This window comes from Natrix helvetica, assembly GCF_964273705.1.
Source record: "Natrix helvetica genome assembly, chromosome: 1".
Lineage (NCBI taxonomy): Eukaryota > Metazoa > Chordata > Lepidosauria > Squamata > Natricidae > Natrix > Natrix helvetica.
This window is the reverse complement of record NC_138548.1, coordinates 358936451-358954105: the sequence shown is the minus strand read 5'-3', so window position 1 is coordinate 358954105 and position 17655 is coordinate 358936451. Positions and strand designations below refer to the sequence as shown.

The 17655-nt window shown below is 45.4% G+C and overlaps 1 protein-coding gene across 3 annotated transcripts; it reads left to right on the top strand.

Annotated features, from left to right (window-relative positions):
- Positions 1–364: 364 nt before the first annotated feature.
- On the top strand, positions 365–17603 carry LOC309397872 (uncharacterized protein). 3 transcript variants are annotated; one of them, XM_081964280.1, is made up of 6 exons: positions 365–529; positions 3022–3798; positions 8202–8316; positions 11525–11601; positions 12960–13095; positions 14723–17603. In XM_081964280.1, exons 2-6 carry the CDS (start codon positions 3073–3075, stop codon positions 15568–15570), a joined length of 1902 nt encoding a protein of 633 aa, XP_081820406.1. In that variant the 5' UTR covers positions 365–529; positions 3022–3072; the 3' UTR covers positions 15571–17603. The 3 variants fall into 3 exon arrangements, with proteins under 3 accessions (XP_081820406.1, XP_081820405.1, XP_081820407.1); XM_081964279.1 differs by having other exon boundaries at positions 11522–11601; XM_081964281.1 differs by lacking the exon at positions 11525–11601 and having other exon boundaries at positions 8202–8360.
- Positions 17604–17655: the final 52 nt, after the last annotated feature.

Below are 17655 nucleotides of genomic sequence, written 5' to 3'. Positions count from 1 at the left end.
ATGGGAACCACATCAGCTCTTTTCCAGTCCTCTGGTAGTTCCCCTGTGCTCCAGGATCTCTGAAAGACCTCTGAAAGGGCTCCTGCTTGAGCAGGGGGTGGTGGAGTAGATGACCTCCAAGGTCCCTTCCAGCTCTACTCTGATTGATTGATTGATTAATATCACGGACTCTGAAGCCAAGCTGAGAAGCCTGAACCAGAGTTTTCAATCCTCCCTAAACTTCCAGCATCAGCTTCCTTACAAGACTATCAAGAGCGGGTCATGCAGGAGACGGCCGCTAGGGGCAATCGCGCGCAGAACTAAGCCCGTGGGCAGAAAGCGGAAGGGAAAGGACCAATGAAAAAGCAGAGCGGGCCTTCCGGAAATGCCTCTCACTTCCTGTTGTTTGCCGGGAAGTGAGAGGCATTTCTAGCTGGGAAGGAATCGCCTGGCCAAGTCAGGATTCCCGGCGGTTCTCCCCATTCTCCTGCCCAGCGACAAGACGGAAAGGCAGCGGCCTGGACTTCCGCCGGCCGCCTGGCTACTTCCGGTACGGTTGGTGGTGGGGACGGGACTCCCCTGTCGCCCTGAGTCCCTTCACGGAGCACCTCAGGCGGGGTGGCGAGAAAAGGGGCGAGGGAGCCGGGCCCTTCCTTGGGTGACTGAAGGGGCCTTTTGACAGGCTTGAGGGCCGCCTTGGGCCGGTCTGGTTCAGCTGAGGTGGGATAGAGCCGGAGACTCGTTTAGTGACGGTTCAAAGTGACAATATGGCTGGAAAAAATGACTGACCATTTTTTCACACTTGCGGCGGTGTTGGAAAGAGGCGCCTTTCCTATGCGGGACCTGCGGAGCAGCCACTCGGACTTTGAGGGGAAATGATTAGGAGAGCCATATTTCCTTCTCCATGGAATACAGGGACTCCTCGACTTACAACAGCTCCTTTAGTGACCGTTCAACATCACAACGGCATTGAAAGAAAGTGACTCCTGACCGTTTTCCCACACGCATGACCTTGATCATGTTATCAACATTCTTACAACTGATTCGTATTTATGACGGTTGCAATGTCCTGGGGTCATTTGCGACCTTTTGGCCTGCAAAGTCAATGGAGAAGCCCGAGTCATGTAAAAGAACAGGTTTACAACTTACGACCGCAATTGAGCCCCACATTTCTGTTGCTAAGTGAGACATTTGTTAAGTGAGATTCCCCCCCCCCCATTTTACAAACTTTCTTATCGCAGTCATTAAGGGAATCATCACGATGGTTAAATTAGTAACATGTTGGTGAAGTGAACCTGGCTCCCTCATTGACTTTGCTTGTCAAAAGGTCTCAAAAGACGATCCTGGGACGTTGCCACTGTCATAAGTATGAATCGGTTGACAGACATCTGAATTTTGATCATGTGACCTTGGGGGGGGGGTGCTACAATGGTTGTATGTGTGAAAAATGGTCACAAGTCACTTTTTTCAGTGATGATGTAACTTTGAACGGTCACTAAATGAACTGCTTGTAAGTCGAGGACTGCCTGTACTAACTTATCAACAGTACTAACTTATCAAGTTGCCCCGTTGGGGTCCTGCGTGCAAAGTGCTGCAATGGCACCTCACCCATTTTTAAATACATGAGATACAAACAATGAAAAAGTAGTGGGAATAAAATGGGTACATGCGATAGGACTGGCTGGTAAAAGGGTTTAGTGATGACTTAGTTCAGTGATGGCAAACCTATGGCACGCGTGCTACAGGTGGCATGCAGAGCCATTTGTTAGGGCACACGAGGCGCTGCCCTATCAGCTGGCCAGCACGTATGCGCGTGCTGGCCAGCTGAGTTCACCCTTTTTTAAAGCCATTTTTTGTCCTCCCCAGGCTCCAGAGGCTTTATAAGAGCCTGGAGAGGGTGAAAAGAGCCCCCTTCCCCCCCTGGAGGCCTTCCGGAGGCTTCATGAGCTTCCTGAAGGTCCCTGAAGCCTTCATAGCGCTTAAAACGACCCTCTGAGCAAACCGGAAGCCTTCGGAGCGCTTAAAACAACTCTCCGAGCAAACCGGAAGTGACTTCCAGTTTGCTCGGAGGGTTGTTTTGATTCCTGAAGGTCCCTGAAGCCTCTGGGGGGGGAGGCTGTTTTCCCCTTCCCCCTGCTCCTATAAAGCCTCTGGAGCCTGGGGGGGGGGGAAGCATGCAAAAATGGGGGGGTCACACCTGTAGTGAACGCATGCGCACGGGTGGTGGTGGTCGTGCATTGCATTATGGGTGCGGCAAGCCTGCAAACGACCTCCCCCCACTTATCGCACGTGAGCCAAAAAAGGTTCGCCATCGCTGACTTAGTTGCTCTGGAATTAAATTGCATCATTTTTTCTTTTATATTTCGGAGTACAAAAGTAGCTTCCTTTAAGCTTCTATTTTCAATTGCGGGAAGATTTCGCCCGGAATCCTCCATGGTTAAGGGTGATTCTTTTAAATCTTCTCTTTCTTTGGATAAAATCACACGATAAAAAGTAATTATTTCCTGATTGGAAAAATGAAAAATGAATAAAAAAACAGCAATAGCACTTAGACGTATACCACTTCATAGTGCGTCTGAAGATATCATCGGGACGTGGTGGCTCAGTGGCTAAGATGCTGAGCTGGTCAATCAGAAAGGTCGGCGGTTCGAATCCCTAGCGCCGCGTAACGGAGTGAGCTCCTATTACATGTCCCAGCTTCTGCCAACCTAGCAATTGGAAAGCATGTAAAAATGCATGTAGAAAAATAGTGCTGGCTCTTTGGCTTTGAAATAGATATGAACACTGCCCCCTAGAGTCGGGAAAGACTAGCACATATGTGCGAGGGGAACCTTTACCCTTAGTGCTTTACGGCCCTCTCTAAGTGGTTTACAGAGTCAGCATATTACCCTCAACAATCTGGGTCCTCAAATCAAATAAAAGACTTTATTTAAACATGAACATTTTTAAAAAAAAATCACAATCTAGTAAATAGCTTACTAATTGGTACTCAGATCACAAAGATCCACTGCATTTTATAATTGTATGTATAAATTCCCTCAGATATCTGACTGAAATATGATGTATTGAAAGACAACCATTGCTGAGAAAGCAATGAATGAGCCAAGACCTGCTGGGACAGATCGGGAGCCAGGAGGAACAGAAAAAAACACTAGTGGAATTCACTGCCAACATAAGGCAGAGCTGCTGGGATGGGGAGCGTCACAACATTGCCAAAGGGAGACCTGTCACGGGATGCAGGAGCGCTGGGAAGCCCAGCTCCAGCAGTTCCTGAAATCTCTGCAGCCCATTTTAACAGGACGGGGAAGCTCTGGGATTTCCGAGGCTTCTCCCTGGGAGGACACCAAGGAGTTTCTGGCCTCCTTTGAGCAAGTGGCCAAAGCTTGCCGATGGCCTCGGGACCAGTGGGCAGCCCATCTCCTGCCGGCCCTGAGCGGAGAAGCGGAAGAGGCCTTCCGAGGCCTGGAAGCCAGAGACCAGGAAAACTATGAGAAAGTGAAGGCCGCCATCTTACGGGGGGAAGCCCTGAGAACGGAGAGGCAGCGGCAGCACTTTCGGCAATTCTGCTGCCAAGTGGTAGAGGATCCCCGGAGGATCCACAGCCAACTCCAGGAGCTTTGCCGCCAGTGGCTGAAGCCGGAGAGACGCACCAAGGAGCAGATCCTGGAGCTGCTGATCCTGGAGCAGTTCCTGGCCAGCCTCCCACCGGAGCTCCGGAGTTGGATCCAAGCCAGGAGGCCTGAGTCGTGTTCCCAGGCGGTGGCCCTGGTGGAGGACTTCCTGATGAGTCAACAGAGGGCCAAAACCAGGACTTCTCAGGTGGGTTTTACAATCCACATCCTCAAGTTTCTAACAGGTTGCACAGTTTTGGCGTTGAATCACCTTCAGTTATTAATTGAAACCTGAGAGCACTGAATAATTTGAGATGTTATTTTTTAAAGATTATTCTAAATAAGAAGACGTCTGCAACGTCTCTCTTTGTGCTCTCATCAGTATGGTGATAATTAGTTCCAGCTTGCTCAATTCCATAACATTTGGAAGGCCGTTATTTGTAAACCATTCCAAGAATGGTTCAATTTCACTAATTTATCAGGAAAAAAATATAGGAATTCCTCGACTTACAACATTATTCTTTTAGTGACTGTTCAAAGTTACAACGGCACTGGAAAAAGTGACTTACGGCCATTTGTCACACTTATGAATGTGGCCGCATCCCCCTGGTCACATGATTTACATTCGGATGCTTGACCACTGACTCGCCTTTATAACGGTTGCAGTGTCCCGGGATCATGTGATCCCTTTTTGTGACCTGACAAGCAACATGGATGGAGAAGCCAGATTCACTTAACAAATCTGTTACTAACTTAACAACTGCAGTGATTCACTTAACAAATGTGGCAAGAAAAGTTGTAAAATGGGGCAAAACTCACTTAACAAATTTATCACTTAAGCTACATAAATTGTGGGCTCAATTCTGCTCATAAGTTGAGGACTACCCTCAGCCGATGACATATAATTGTTACAATCCTAGAAAATATATTTATTATATATGTGTGTGTATATGTGTATGAATGTACACACACACACATACACACACACACACACTATCTTTTACTATTTTTGTGTGTCAAAAGACATTGAAGCTTAAATGTTCCTAGAGCTGTGCAATGCAGTTCAACATTGCCTTTTTGAATACTGAGCAGAAATTGTGGGTAGAAATTGTCAGGGGTAGCTTTCCTCATTCATTCAACCACAGTTTGTGAACAAGCCAAAATTACGTAGTTACGTATCATCCTAAGGCCCAGACTTTTGAACCATGGAGGCTGAATTCTTACAATACAGGTAGTCCTTGATTTAAAACCAAAATCAGGATCAGAACATCCGTTGCTAAGCAGTGTGGTCGTTATATGATTCACACACAATTTTATGGCCACCTTTGCCATGGCAATTCAGTGACTTGTGGTTGATAAGTGAATCTGGCTTCCCCCATTGACTTTCCTTGCCAGAACCACGCCCCCCCCCCCAAAAAAAAGTTGCAAATGGCAATCACATGACCTTGGGATCATGAAAAATACACAGTGGCCACCAGGCACACAGATTTTGATCAGACCAATAGAACTGCAACCGTTGTAGGTATAAGGACCAATGGGAAGTCACTGTTTCTAACACTGTTGTAATTTTGATCAGTCATTAAAGGATTGCTTGTAAATCGATGACTACCTGTAAACAAGTGAGCCAGTAGCTGTGGTGTCTTCCCTGGGACGATCCCCCAGATCTTAAGATTTCAGCTGGAGGGAGGATGTACCAGTTCTTCAGAAGCTGGGCTGGAGGATGAACCTGTTCTTCAGGAGCTAATTGATGGCTCCAAGCAGCCCCGATGTGGCTGTGGCTCCAGATAGGGAAAGCATGCAGTTGCAGACTTCAATCAATCATTAAATCTGACTAGAGCTGGTAGGGACCTTGGAGGTCTTCTAGTCCAGCCCCCTGCTCAAGCAGGAGATCCTATCCCATTTCAGACAAGTGACTGTCCAGTCTCGTCTTAAAAACCTCCAATGATGAAGCACCCGCAACTTCTGAAGGCAAAGCCGTTTCACTGGTTAATTGTCCTCACTGTCAGGAAGTGTCTCCTTAATTCCAGGTTGCTTCTCTCCTTGATTAATTAATTTAATTTAATCAGGTTCTTGATTAAACTTGATTCATTTAATGTCCCCAAGGAGGAGGGGGAGAGGGAGGAACTGCCTTCTACACCTGATCCGAGAACACGTAGGGCAGAGCAAAGGCAGGAGCAGAAATCAGCCCAGACTACTGTCATAAAAATATCCCAATAAAGAGATAAAACACAGACAAACCACAAGCCAAAAAAATCTTACTTTTAAGATTCAGAGGTTTATTTCGTAAGCAATTTGGAACATGAATAGCCAACCTAGCAATGCAATTCCACCGCAAAACCTACATTATGAAACCATTGCAATGGGGCCCAATGACACATAGCAGTTCCTGCAAGGACTGCTATTGGGCAAAGGACACCATTCTCATCTCAAGCCACGTTTCTTATACCTTCCTTTTTTACTGACCTACGCATTCCATAGTTTCACTTCCTTGTACTTTCTTACGGACCGTCACTTTCTGTAAACACCCATGTACATTTGAAGCTCTCGGACACTTGTTATTTTCAGTTCCTCATTTCTCACCACCTCATATTTCCTGCTCTAAATATATCCGTGCAAGTACAAACTTTGCCAAAAATGCAAAGCGTACAAGTCAGCCAATAGGTCTGGCACATTTTGCAATTATGCTAGTTTAAAACGGGGGTTCAGTGAGGCCTGCAAGCCCACTCCTAGGCCTATGACCTGCAACTTTCCAATGGATATATTCCTCCTCTCACGACTCTTCTTGGTATGGCTGCACTGGAAGCTGGCTATTCAGCACCGCGGACAGAGGGAGGCGCTGCTGGGAACGATGTGTTTTCTCGCGGTGTGTTTTCCAGGCATTGTGATTCCTGCCTCGCTTTAGATTGACACCATCATGCCTTGACTTTGATGGTCTTGGAAACTCTGTAGTTTTCTTGTCTGGCTGTGGATTTTAAGTTTGCCTGGTGGATTTATTAAGTCTGTGGAACTTTCAAGTGCTTTGGGGACTCTTGTGCCATTGCTCTGGGGGCTAACATTGGTCTGCTTGTGGGTGGACTTAATTGAGACAGTTCTGGGTTTTTTGGTGAATGGAATTACAATACAGTACAGTACAGTACAGTACAATACAATACAATACAATACAATACAATACAATACAATACAATACAATACAATAGTAGAGTTGGAAGGGACCTTGGAGGCCTTCTAGTCCAACCCCCTGCCTAGGCAGGAAACCCTATACCGTTTCAGACAAATGGCTATCCAACATCTTCTTAAAGCCTTCCAGTGTTGGGGCATTCACAACTTCTAGAGGCAAGCTGTTCCACGGATTAATTGTTCTAACTGTCAGGAAATTTCTCCTTAGTTCTAAGTTGCTTCTCTCCTTGATTAGTTTCCATCCATTGCTTCTTGTTCTGCCCTCAGGTGCTTTAGAGAATAGTTTGACTCCCTCTTCTTTGTGGCAACTCCTGAGATATTGGAACACTGCTATCATGTCTCCCCTAGTCCTTCTTTCTCTTAAGCTAGACATACCCAGTTCCTGCAACCGTTCTTCATATGTTTTAGCCTCCAGTCCCCTAATCATCTTTGTTGCTCTTCTCTGCACTCTTTCTAGAGTCTCCACATCTTTTTTACATCGTGGCGACCAGAACTGAATGCAGTATTCCAAGTGTGGCCTTACCAAGGCATTATAAATTGGTAGTAACACTTCACGTGATCTTGATTCTACCCCTCTGTTGATGCAGCCTAGAACTGTGTTGGGTTTTTTGGCAGCTGCTGCACACAGCTGGCTCATATTTATTTATTTTTATTAATCATTTTTATATGCCGCACCCTCTCCACCAAGGGACTCGGGGCGGCATACAATTTACTACATAACAAATAATGACAATGACAAGGAGGAGATATACAAAGAGCATTATACACACACTTATTTAAATGGTTGTCCACTAGGACTCCAAGATCCCTCTCACAGTTACTACTACTGAGCAAGGTACCACCTATACTGTACCTGTGCATTCCGTTTTTGTTGCCTAAATGTAGCACCTTACTCTTTTCACCATTGAATTTCATTTTATTAGATAGTGGCCAATGTTCAAGTTTGTCAAGATCCTTCTGTATCTTAAGCCTGTCTTCTGGAGTGTTGGCTATTCCTGCCAGAATTGTGGGGAGTATTAATTAAATCATTACACCACAATCACTACTGCAAAATCTCCATTCCCACCCCACTCTGGAGCCAGCCAGAGGTGGCATTTGCTGGTTCTCTCAACATTTCCGCTACTGGTTCTCCAGAACCTGTCAGAACCTGCTGAATTTAACCCCCGGTCTAGTCCCATCAGGACTACATTCAGCAGTCCATCTGCATTTAAAAGACAAAGGCCACTCTTTTGTCCGCAAGGGGTATAAATCCTTCCATTCCCCACCATTCCCCGTTCAGTCAGAGCTGAAGAAGCTTCTCACATGAGAAGCGAAACGTCTTCAAAGGAAAAACCCTGAAAGGTCTAGTTGCCTCTTGAAGAAAAAAAAAAAGGCACCTTTGGGACAACCCCAACCTGGGGTGACTGAGAATCTCCATTCTGTTTCCTGTTTCAGGGTCCATTGAAAGAAGAGCCCGTGGACTTCCTAGTAGCAGAGAACGAGGCCCTGAAGGCCGCAAAGGGACCAGCCTGCGGTGAACCTGAGCCGGATGTGGATGCCAAATTGCCGGGTCAGAAATCAGAAGCTCTTAAATTTTCCTCTGCTTTTCCTTTTGTGAGTTTTTATGGGTGACCCAATTGGGGGTGGGTGGGAGGGGGCAAAATTCCTTCAACCACTTCAGCCTTGTGGAGGAGATAATTTGGGCAATGTTAGTCGAGGGTCAGAAAAGTTGCCCCGACTGAGTTCTAATAGAACTGAATGCACCCTACGTTCTATCCTTGCATCTGGTCAGACCTGTACAACTTTGGTAATTATGTGTGTATGTATTTATCAATCTATCAAAAATTTTTAACCTGTCGTCTCTTTGTGGGAGGCTAAGGCTCTCTGTGAACCTTAGCAATAGCCAACTCGGTATCTAAGCATGTCTTCCTGATCAGAATCTTTCTCCATATTTAATTCTTAACTGTCCCGGTTCATTTTTCTGAAGGATTTTTTTTCAGAACAATAATCCATGCACGATCATTGCTGCAAAGAGTGCAGGATGTAAGTTGATCGGTTCATCTTTGATATACGGGTAGTCCTCGACTTACCACCACAATTGCCCCCCCCCCCAAAAAAAAATTCTTTATTTTTTTTTAATTGTTTTAATTAAACAAAAAAAAACACACAAAGACACTCTTCATTACATCTTCCAGAAAGCATGTCGATTGGTTACAATTAAATTTCGTGCGTTACTACAATCATTCTTTATATTTCATTCAAATTGAATTGTACATTTTAAATAAAAAATCTTTAGTTAGTTTAGTTTTAGTTTAGTTAGTTTATTAAATTTATAAACCGCCCCCTCTCCCCGAAGGGACTCGGGGCGGTGTACAGACAATAAATATATACTAGACAACAAAACAAAGCACAAAGCCCCAGACAAAACAACTTTAGCACACAGTCTGTACAGTACCATAAACTAACTAATAATTAAAACCAATTTAAAAATTTACCCCAAAATTTAAAAATTTAAAAATTTAAATTTAAAAATTTAAAATGCCATCCAGGAAGGTCAGGATTAGATTATACTTATACCTATCATTGCGATTGGGCCAGGCCAGCTAATTGGAACAAGTGGGTCTTAAGTTTCTTACGGAAGGAGCGGAGATCAACAGTAGTTCTAATATCGGGGGGAGGTTGTTCCAGAGGGTTGGGGCCGTCACAGAGAAGGCCCTACCATCAAAATACCAACATTCTCATTTAACTATATTTGTTTGAAAGTACTTTTGTCTAGAATCATTTATATTTATATTATAATAAATGTCATGATGGGTTATCTGTTAACGAATAAACTGAAAACATTCTATAAGCAGCTACAACGTTCTACTTATTTATCACCTAGAATTAACTAATTTTTTATTTTTATTTTTATTCTTTTTTTCCCCCATTCGATTGTGTTTTATTTGGGTTTCACCATTCTTAACTTTCTTATTTTACCCATAACTATTATTTTTAAATTTTGTTACATTCCTTCATTGATTCTTCTTTCTTTCGTCCATCCACCTATACCATTTATCCCATATCTGGTAGAATTCTGATTCTTCTTTTCCCTGGATTTCTTCAGTTAGTTTGTCCATTTCAGCACAGTCCATCACCTTTCTTATTATTTCGTCTTCGCTTGGAGTTAGCTTGTTTTTCCATTTCTGGGCATAGGCAATCCTTGCCGCCATAGTTATATGTAGCATTAAATACTGGATTTCTTTTTTGTTGCTAAGCAAGACAGTTGATAAGCGAGCTGTGCCCCATTCTACGATCTTTCTTGCCGCTGTTCTTAAATGAATCACTGCAGTTGTTATATGTTAGTAGCACAGTTGTTAAGTGAATCCTGCTTCCCTGTTGCTTGTCAGAAGGTCGCAAAAGTGGATTGCGTAACCCTGGGACACTGCAACCGTCCTAAACATGAACCGATTGCCAAGTGTCTGAATTTTGAGCAGGTAATCAGGGGGAAGCTGCAATGGTTGTGTGAAAACCGGTCGTAAGTCACTTTCTCCAGTGCTGTTGTAATTTCGAACGGTCACAAAACGAATAGTTGTAAAGTTGAGGATTGCCTGTATACTAATGGTCCCGGCTAACTGCCCACTGCCAGGAGTTCAATCCTGATCGACTCAAGGTTGACTCAGCCTTCTATCCTTCTGAGGTGGGTAAAATGAGGACCCAGGTTGTTGGGGGCATATATGCTGGCTCTGTAAACCACTTAGAGAGGGCTGTAAAGCACTGTGAAGTGGTATATAAGTCTAAGTGCTATGGCTACCTCATTTCAAAGGGGGTTAATTTAGAGTACTGTGTTTTTCAGAGTATAAGATGCACCAAGATTTTGAAGAGGCAAATTAAAAAAAAAGTTTTTGCACACTGCAGACCTCCCAAAAATGGCCCATTTTTTGTCAAAAGAAGGGCATGCATGGCCTTTAGTAGGCTTATAGAGTGCCCCTGGGGGCTTGGGGGGGGGATTGAGCAAAAAACAGCCTGTTTTATGCTCATTTTTGCCCTCCCCAGCCTCCAGGAGCACTCTGGAAGCCTCCTAAAGGCTATGCATGGCCATTTTGGTGAAGGAGAGCAGGGTTTTGGGAGGCAAATTCAGTGTATAAGACACACCCAGATTTTCAGCCTCTTTTTTGAGGGAAAAAAGTGCGTCTTATACTCCGAAAAATATGGTAGTTTGTTTTGGTCAGCTGCCTGATCAGAAAAGGCTAGTTAGGAACAAAAAAAAACTAAGCAACAAAGGAGGTAAACTCGCCAGATTCGTTTTCCTTGCCATGTACATGTATGTATCCGAACAAGACTGTGTTGTTTCTCTGTGTCACATAATATATGTGGGTATGCACATATGTTTATATTTATTTATTTATTTAGTCAAGTTTACGTAGTGTATACAGGAGGTGGTGACCCTTTGAGAGCTTTATGCAATGAAATTTCATTTTAATTTTTGCAGGTTAGCGTACATTCAAAGTGTCAATTATAAATTATTCTAAGTCCCCCCCTAAAAATCCTCCTTCAAAAGGGGTCTGCGGTTTTCTCTTCTTTCTCCCAGGGCCATTCAGACATACCTTTACGATTCCTCCTGAATCCTGAGCAACTGGAAGCTCTTCAGCAGAAACACCATTGATTTAAAAGCTCCTTCTCCTTAGAACTTTCCCCCTATCCTCTTATAATACATATATATTTAACATAAGCAAATAAAACACTTCCTATTTTGAAATTCCCTATTACAAATCTATTTTCTTTGTTCTGTTTAGTAGTCAATGGATTCAAACCACCATGTGTCTCTCTTTTGCTAACTCCCCCCGAAGAAGGGATCCAGACAGATGGGAAAGAGGTATGTGCCATGTTTATGGTGTATGGGTAGTTCTCGACTTAACGACCACAACTGAATCCAAAATTACTGTTCCTAAGTGAGACCGTTGTTAAATGGGTTTTATAGCAATAGCACTTAGACTTATATATTGCTTCATGCTGCTTCCAGCCCTCTCTAAGCGGTTTACAGAGTCAGCCTATTACCCCCAACAATCTGGATCCTCATTTTACCCACCTCGGAAGGATGGAAGGCTGAGTCACCCTTGAGCCCAGTGAGATTTGAACTGCAGGCAGCCAGCAGGCAGCAGAAGTGTTCCAATATCTCAGGGGTTGCCACAAAGAAGAGGGAGTCAAGCTATTCTCCAAGGCACCACAGGGTAGGATAAGAAGCAATGGGTGGAAACTAATCAAGGAGAGAAGCCACTTAGAACTGAGGAGAAATTTCCTGACAGTTAGAACAATTAATCAGTGGAACAGAAGTTGCCTGCAGAAGTTGTGAATGCCCCAACACTGGAAGTCTTTAAGAAGATGTTGGATAGGCATCTGTCTGAAACGGTATAGGGTTTCCTGCCTAGACAGGGGGTTGGACTAGAAGAACTCCAAGGTCCCTTCCAACTCTACTATTGTATTGTATTGTATTGTATTGTATTGTAAGTAGCCTGCAGTACTGCACTCTAAACACTGAGCCACCGCGGCTCATATATATATATAAGGTAAAGGTTCCCCTCGCACATATGTGCTAGTCATTCCTGACTCTAGAGGGCGTTGCTTATCTTTGTTTCAAAGCCGAAGACCCAGCGCTGTCCGAAGACGTCTCCGTGGTCATGTGGCTGGCATGACTGAACGCCAAAGGCGCACGGAACGCTGTTACCTTCCCAGCAAAGGTGGTTCCTATTTTTCTACTTGCGTTTTTAAATGCTTTCAAACTGCTAGGTTGGCAGAAGCTGGGACAAGTAAGGAGAGCTCACTCCGTTATGCGACGCTAGGGATTTGAACCGCCAAACTGCCAACCTTTCTGATTGACAACCTCAGCGTCTTAGGCACCGAGCCACCGCGTCCCTCCTCATAGACGCTATATTGCCAAAAGTATTCGCTCACAACTGATTCTGATTATGTGGATGGGTGAGCGAATACTTTTGGCAATATAGTGTATGTAGACTCCCTATAGATAGACAATTGTTTGTAGACATCAGGGCAGTTGTTTAGATGAAAACAATGTGCTCTGAGGAAGCCTGAAGTTTTGCCTTAATATGGGTTTTTTTTCCCCAGTGGACTCGGACAGGATGATTAGTTAGATCCACCATTGGAGTGTGTGTCTTTGGTGACGGTCAAACTGCAACATATGAAAAGGTTTGTTGTTGTCTCTCTTGGTGTTTGCAGAAATCCAGGGATTTCAGGGAAACGGGAGGGTCTCTGCAAATTGTCAAGCAGGGCCTGACCCAACCAGGCCTACAACAGACGATGCTCTGGCAAGTCCTGCAGGAGGCCGACGACACCACAAACCGAGATAATTCAGGTGAGACAGTCTTCTTCTCCACCAAATAGAGGTGTTCCTCGACTTAACAACGGTTCATTGTCAGCATTCCGAGTAACGCATCTGCCAAAAGCAGAACTCCGAGGCGGGAATTCCTCCAAGAACATGTTTATTGGATACATCATATCAGCACAGCCAGTGAAAACTAACTCAAAAGTTCCCGTGGGTTTTTGCCTAATTAAAAGAACAAATGGTTCCCTCCCCAGATGTCACCGGTCACATTGTCCAATGTAAGTGGCTCGCAGGCTGCTTGGTCCCTCCTCTTTTCCTCCAGCTGCCCTCTGTTAGGACAGTGATGGCGAACCTATGGCACGCGTGCCACAGGTGGCACATGGAGCCATTTGTCAGGGCACGTGAGGCGCTGCCCTGTCAGCTGGCCAGCGTGCATTTGTGCGCTGGCCAGCTGAGTTCACCGTTTTTAAAAGCCATTTTTTCGCCCTCCCCAGGCTCCAGAGGTTTTATAGGAGCCTGGGGAGGGCGAAAAGAGCCTCCCCCACCCCCCCCGGAGGCCCTCCGGAGGCTTTAGGGACCGGAGGGTCGTTTTGAGCGCTCCGAAGGCATCAGGGAAGCCTCCGGACAGTCCCTGAAGGCTTCGGAACGCTTAAAACCACCCTCCGAGCAAACCTGAAGTCACTTCCGGTTTGCTCGGAGAGTCATTTTAAACACTCCGAAGGTGTCAGGGAAGCCTCCAGACGGTCCCTGAAGCTTCCGGAGGGCCTCTATAAAGCCTCTGAAGCCTGGGGAGGGTGAAAAAGCATGTAAAAATGGGAGGGTTGCATCTGTTGTGCGCATATGCGCACTGGGGGCTCACGCATTGCATTATGGGTGTGGCACGCCCGCACACGACCCCCCTGCGCTCCCCCCACTTGTGGTACGCGAGCCATCGCTGTGTTAGGATGACCTCGGTTCAGCGTCAGACCTGGAAGACAGGCAGCCCACAAAAACGATGCCTTCCCTGGTCCACAGAAAAACCTTCCTCCACAGAACTGGTCCCTACTGCCCAAAAGGTTTGGGGCCACTGCTTATGACCGTTGCACTGAGCTGGGGGTCATGTGATCCCTTTTGGCAGCCTCCTGACAAGCAAAGCCAACGGGGAAGCCAGAGATTCATTTTTAACAGCCGTGTGACTAATTGAACAACTGCGGTGGTTCACTTCCCCAGTGCGGCAAGAAAAGTCATCAAACGGGGCAGAATCCACTTAACAAATTTCTCACTTGGCATAAATGTTGGGCTCCATTGTGGTCATACGTTGAGGACTTACCCGAACTGCTTGTTTGGGTTTCTTTATTTTTTAAAATATATATATATATTTTTGCAAGAGTTGGCGAGCAAGTTGAAACCTCAACACCGCATTTGTCCTTAAGCACAGCGTCTCCCAAGCTTTGCCGAGTAGTGTAAAACGGGGGGGCGGGGGGGGATGCTCCTATGCGAGTGGTGGGTGCGCGTGCGCAGCTCCAATTGAACGATCCGTGCTCGCGACCATGGAGCTGTGCACTCACACTGTTTCCCCCATCCCAGTTCCAAACAGGATGCCTGGGCTACAGCCCAGGGGTTGGGTGGGACCCCCCTGCTTTAGCAGCATGATTAAGACCCCTCTTTGTTTCCCCAGGGAATGAAATGGGAAATTTCATCAAAGTTGAGATTTCTCAGGATGGAGAAACTGAAAGGGAAGATGCTTGCAGGATGGAGCCACAGACCAGCTACAGCCTCGTGCCTGTAAAAGGCAAGAAGGGGAGAGGAAGATCTGAGCCACAAGGAGCATCGCCACAAAGAGGAGCAGAAAAGGGATGTAATGAGCTGGCAGAAGTTCCTCGGAAGAGATACCAGAGAACTCCCCTTCCACATTCCTTTCCTAGGGAGGGCCCTCATGGGGTCCCGAAACCCCCCTCGAGCAAGCCACCCTCCCTAAAGAGACCCCGCACTAGTCCGGAGCACAGCGTGGTGTGGAACCACTTTGAGTTGGATTCGCAGGACCCCTGCTACGGCATCTGCACTCACTGCAACAGACGGATCAGCCGAGGCAAGAATTCAAAGCGTTATTCAACGTCGGGGCTGCTGAAACATCTGCAGAGGCATCACGCCAACTTTGTCCCGGCTGCCATTACCGCACCACGAACTGCGTTGCCGACGAGCAGAAAGGCGAAGGGTCCCGTCCTGCCTCAGTGTTGGACGAAGAAGAAGTCAGCTGGTAAAAGGCAGGCCGGTCCAAAGCCTTCGGAAGTGACCCGTGCTGTTGATCAGGTGGCGGCTTTGGACGACCAGCCTTTCCGCATGGTGGAGGATGCAGGTTTCCAGCACCTCCTGAAGTTGCTTGCCCCCAAATATAAAATCCCGTCCTGTGCCACCTTCAGCAGGCAGATCGTGCCCTCCCTGTATCAGGCCTGCAGGGAGGAGGCCTTGGGGATGCTTCAAACCCCAGGACCCCCTGCCTGTGTGAACGTGAGCTCCGATGAATGAATGAAAGAGCCGGTTTTCTTCCTTCCTTTCATATACGGTTGCTCCTGTGAGCAGCTGTAGGGGGGCCGGTGTTGGTTGGTGGTAGGGTAAACGATTTTAATTCACGATTTTAATTCACTGATTAATTCCATCACACCCCCAAAATTGAAATAATAGGCAAATGTGTCAGCAAAATGTAGAAAAGCAATGGAAAATGTGAAATAAATTATGCCTTGTATATAAAGAAAAAAAGGTTACACCATAAAAAATGAGTCAATTGCAGTGTCAAGATAGAAAGTATTATTAATAAATGAGCCGTGATTGGCACAGTGGCTAGAATGCAGCATTGCAGGCAAACTCTGCTCACTGCCAGGAGTTCGATGCTGTCTGGCTCAAGGTGGTCTCGGCCTTCCGTTTTTTTAAGGTTGGTAAAATGAGGCCCCAGATGGTTAGGGGTGATATGCTGATTCTGTAAACCCCTTAGAAAGGGTTGTAAAAGCACCGTGAAGCAGTATATAAGTCTAACTGCTATTGCTAATATGAATTAACCAATCAGTGGCGAACATAGAAGAAGCTTGCAAATCCCTAATTTTCTCCAGCTGTTTAACTCACTTCACCATTCTGGGCAAACGGGTAACAAATCCCATTTGCCACTCCAATGGATAGTGCAAGATTTTTACCTCCTGTTCAACAGAAGGGGGGAAAAAGGCTGGCGTACGTATTAGAGATTCCCACATCATAGTTCCAAGGTATAGCCAATATGGAAAACAGAAAAGCTACAGAAGATATGGTTTTCACAGTTGCAATGTATGGCTGTGAAGTTGGACCATAAGAAAGGCTGAGCGCCAAAGAATGGAGGCCTTTGAACTGTGGTGCTGGAGAAGACGCCTGCGAGTCCTTTGGACTGCAAGGCGATCAAACCAGTCAGTCCTAGAGGAGATCCACCCTGACTGCTCTTTAGAAGACCAGATCCTGAAGATGAGACTCAAATACTTTGGCCACCTAATGAAAAGGAAGGACTCACTGGAGAAGAGCCTAATGCTGGGAAAGATTGAGGGCAAAAGAAGAAGGGGACGACAGAGAAGGAGGTGGCTGGATGGAGTCACCGAAGCAGTAGGGCGTGAGTTTAAATGGACTCCGGGGGATGGTTGAGGACAGGAAGGCCTGGAGGAACGTTGTCCACGGGGTTGCGATGGGTAGGACACAACTTCGCAACCAACCAACAACAACAGGAGATATCACTGCTATAAAGTGGTCAGAAAAGAACAATTGTTGTCCATTTTATTTAAGAGGAAGGAAACTTATGAAATGTAGTAATCTGGTGCCATCAGCTTCCAGATATCTAATTTAATACCTTGCACATCTGCCTTTTCTCACACATAGACCTTTTCTAGAGGTCTACAAAATACTTGTGTGATATTGCTTATTGGGTAAACAAATGAAATACATTTGTCTCAATTTATACACATTTTATACTAATTCCTAGATGGGGGAGGCACGATGGCTCAGCAGTTAAGATGTTCAGTGGCCTTGAAATGGAGATGAGTACTGCCCTGTATAGTCAGCTACAACCAGCGAGTAAAATCTGGAAGGAGTCCTTTACTTACTAGATGAAAAGGGTAATTTCTTGATCTCCCTTCTTAATTATCACTTCCTTCTCTTGCTTTGAGATTTCTTCCTAGGAAGCAAGAGTCAATGTTCTTGGATCCCCCTCCCCTTCTTGGCTGAGAAGACAGTGACCGCTCGAGATGTGGCATTCAGGCCTTAACCAGAATTTGGGAAATGGCAAGAATGAAAATTGAGATAGTAAAGATGAAAATAATCCTGAAGTGTAAAATCCACTAATTAAAAACATAACACGGATGCTGGTTGAACGGGTTGACTAGTAAAATGAATGCTCATTCCCAAAGATATGAAACAAAACAAAATGTATACATCTCCATTTAAGCACTATCGAGATAAAACTTTTGGAACTGTTTGGTAAAGGAAGTCCAAGTAACAACTGTCTAAAGCAAAAAGTATTTAAACTCAAACTGCTTAAAATCTTTTCTCAATTTTTGTCTACTTGTCTTTTTTTTTACACTCCACACTGTTTTGTAAAGATCA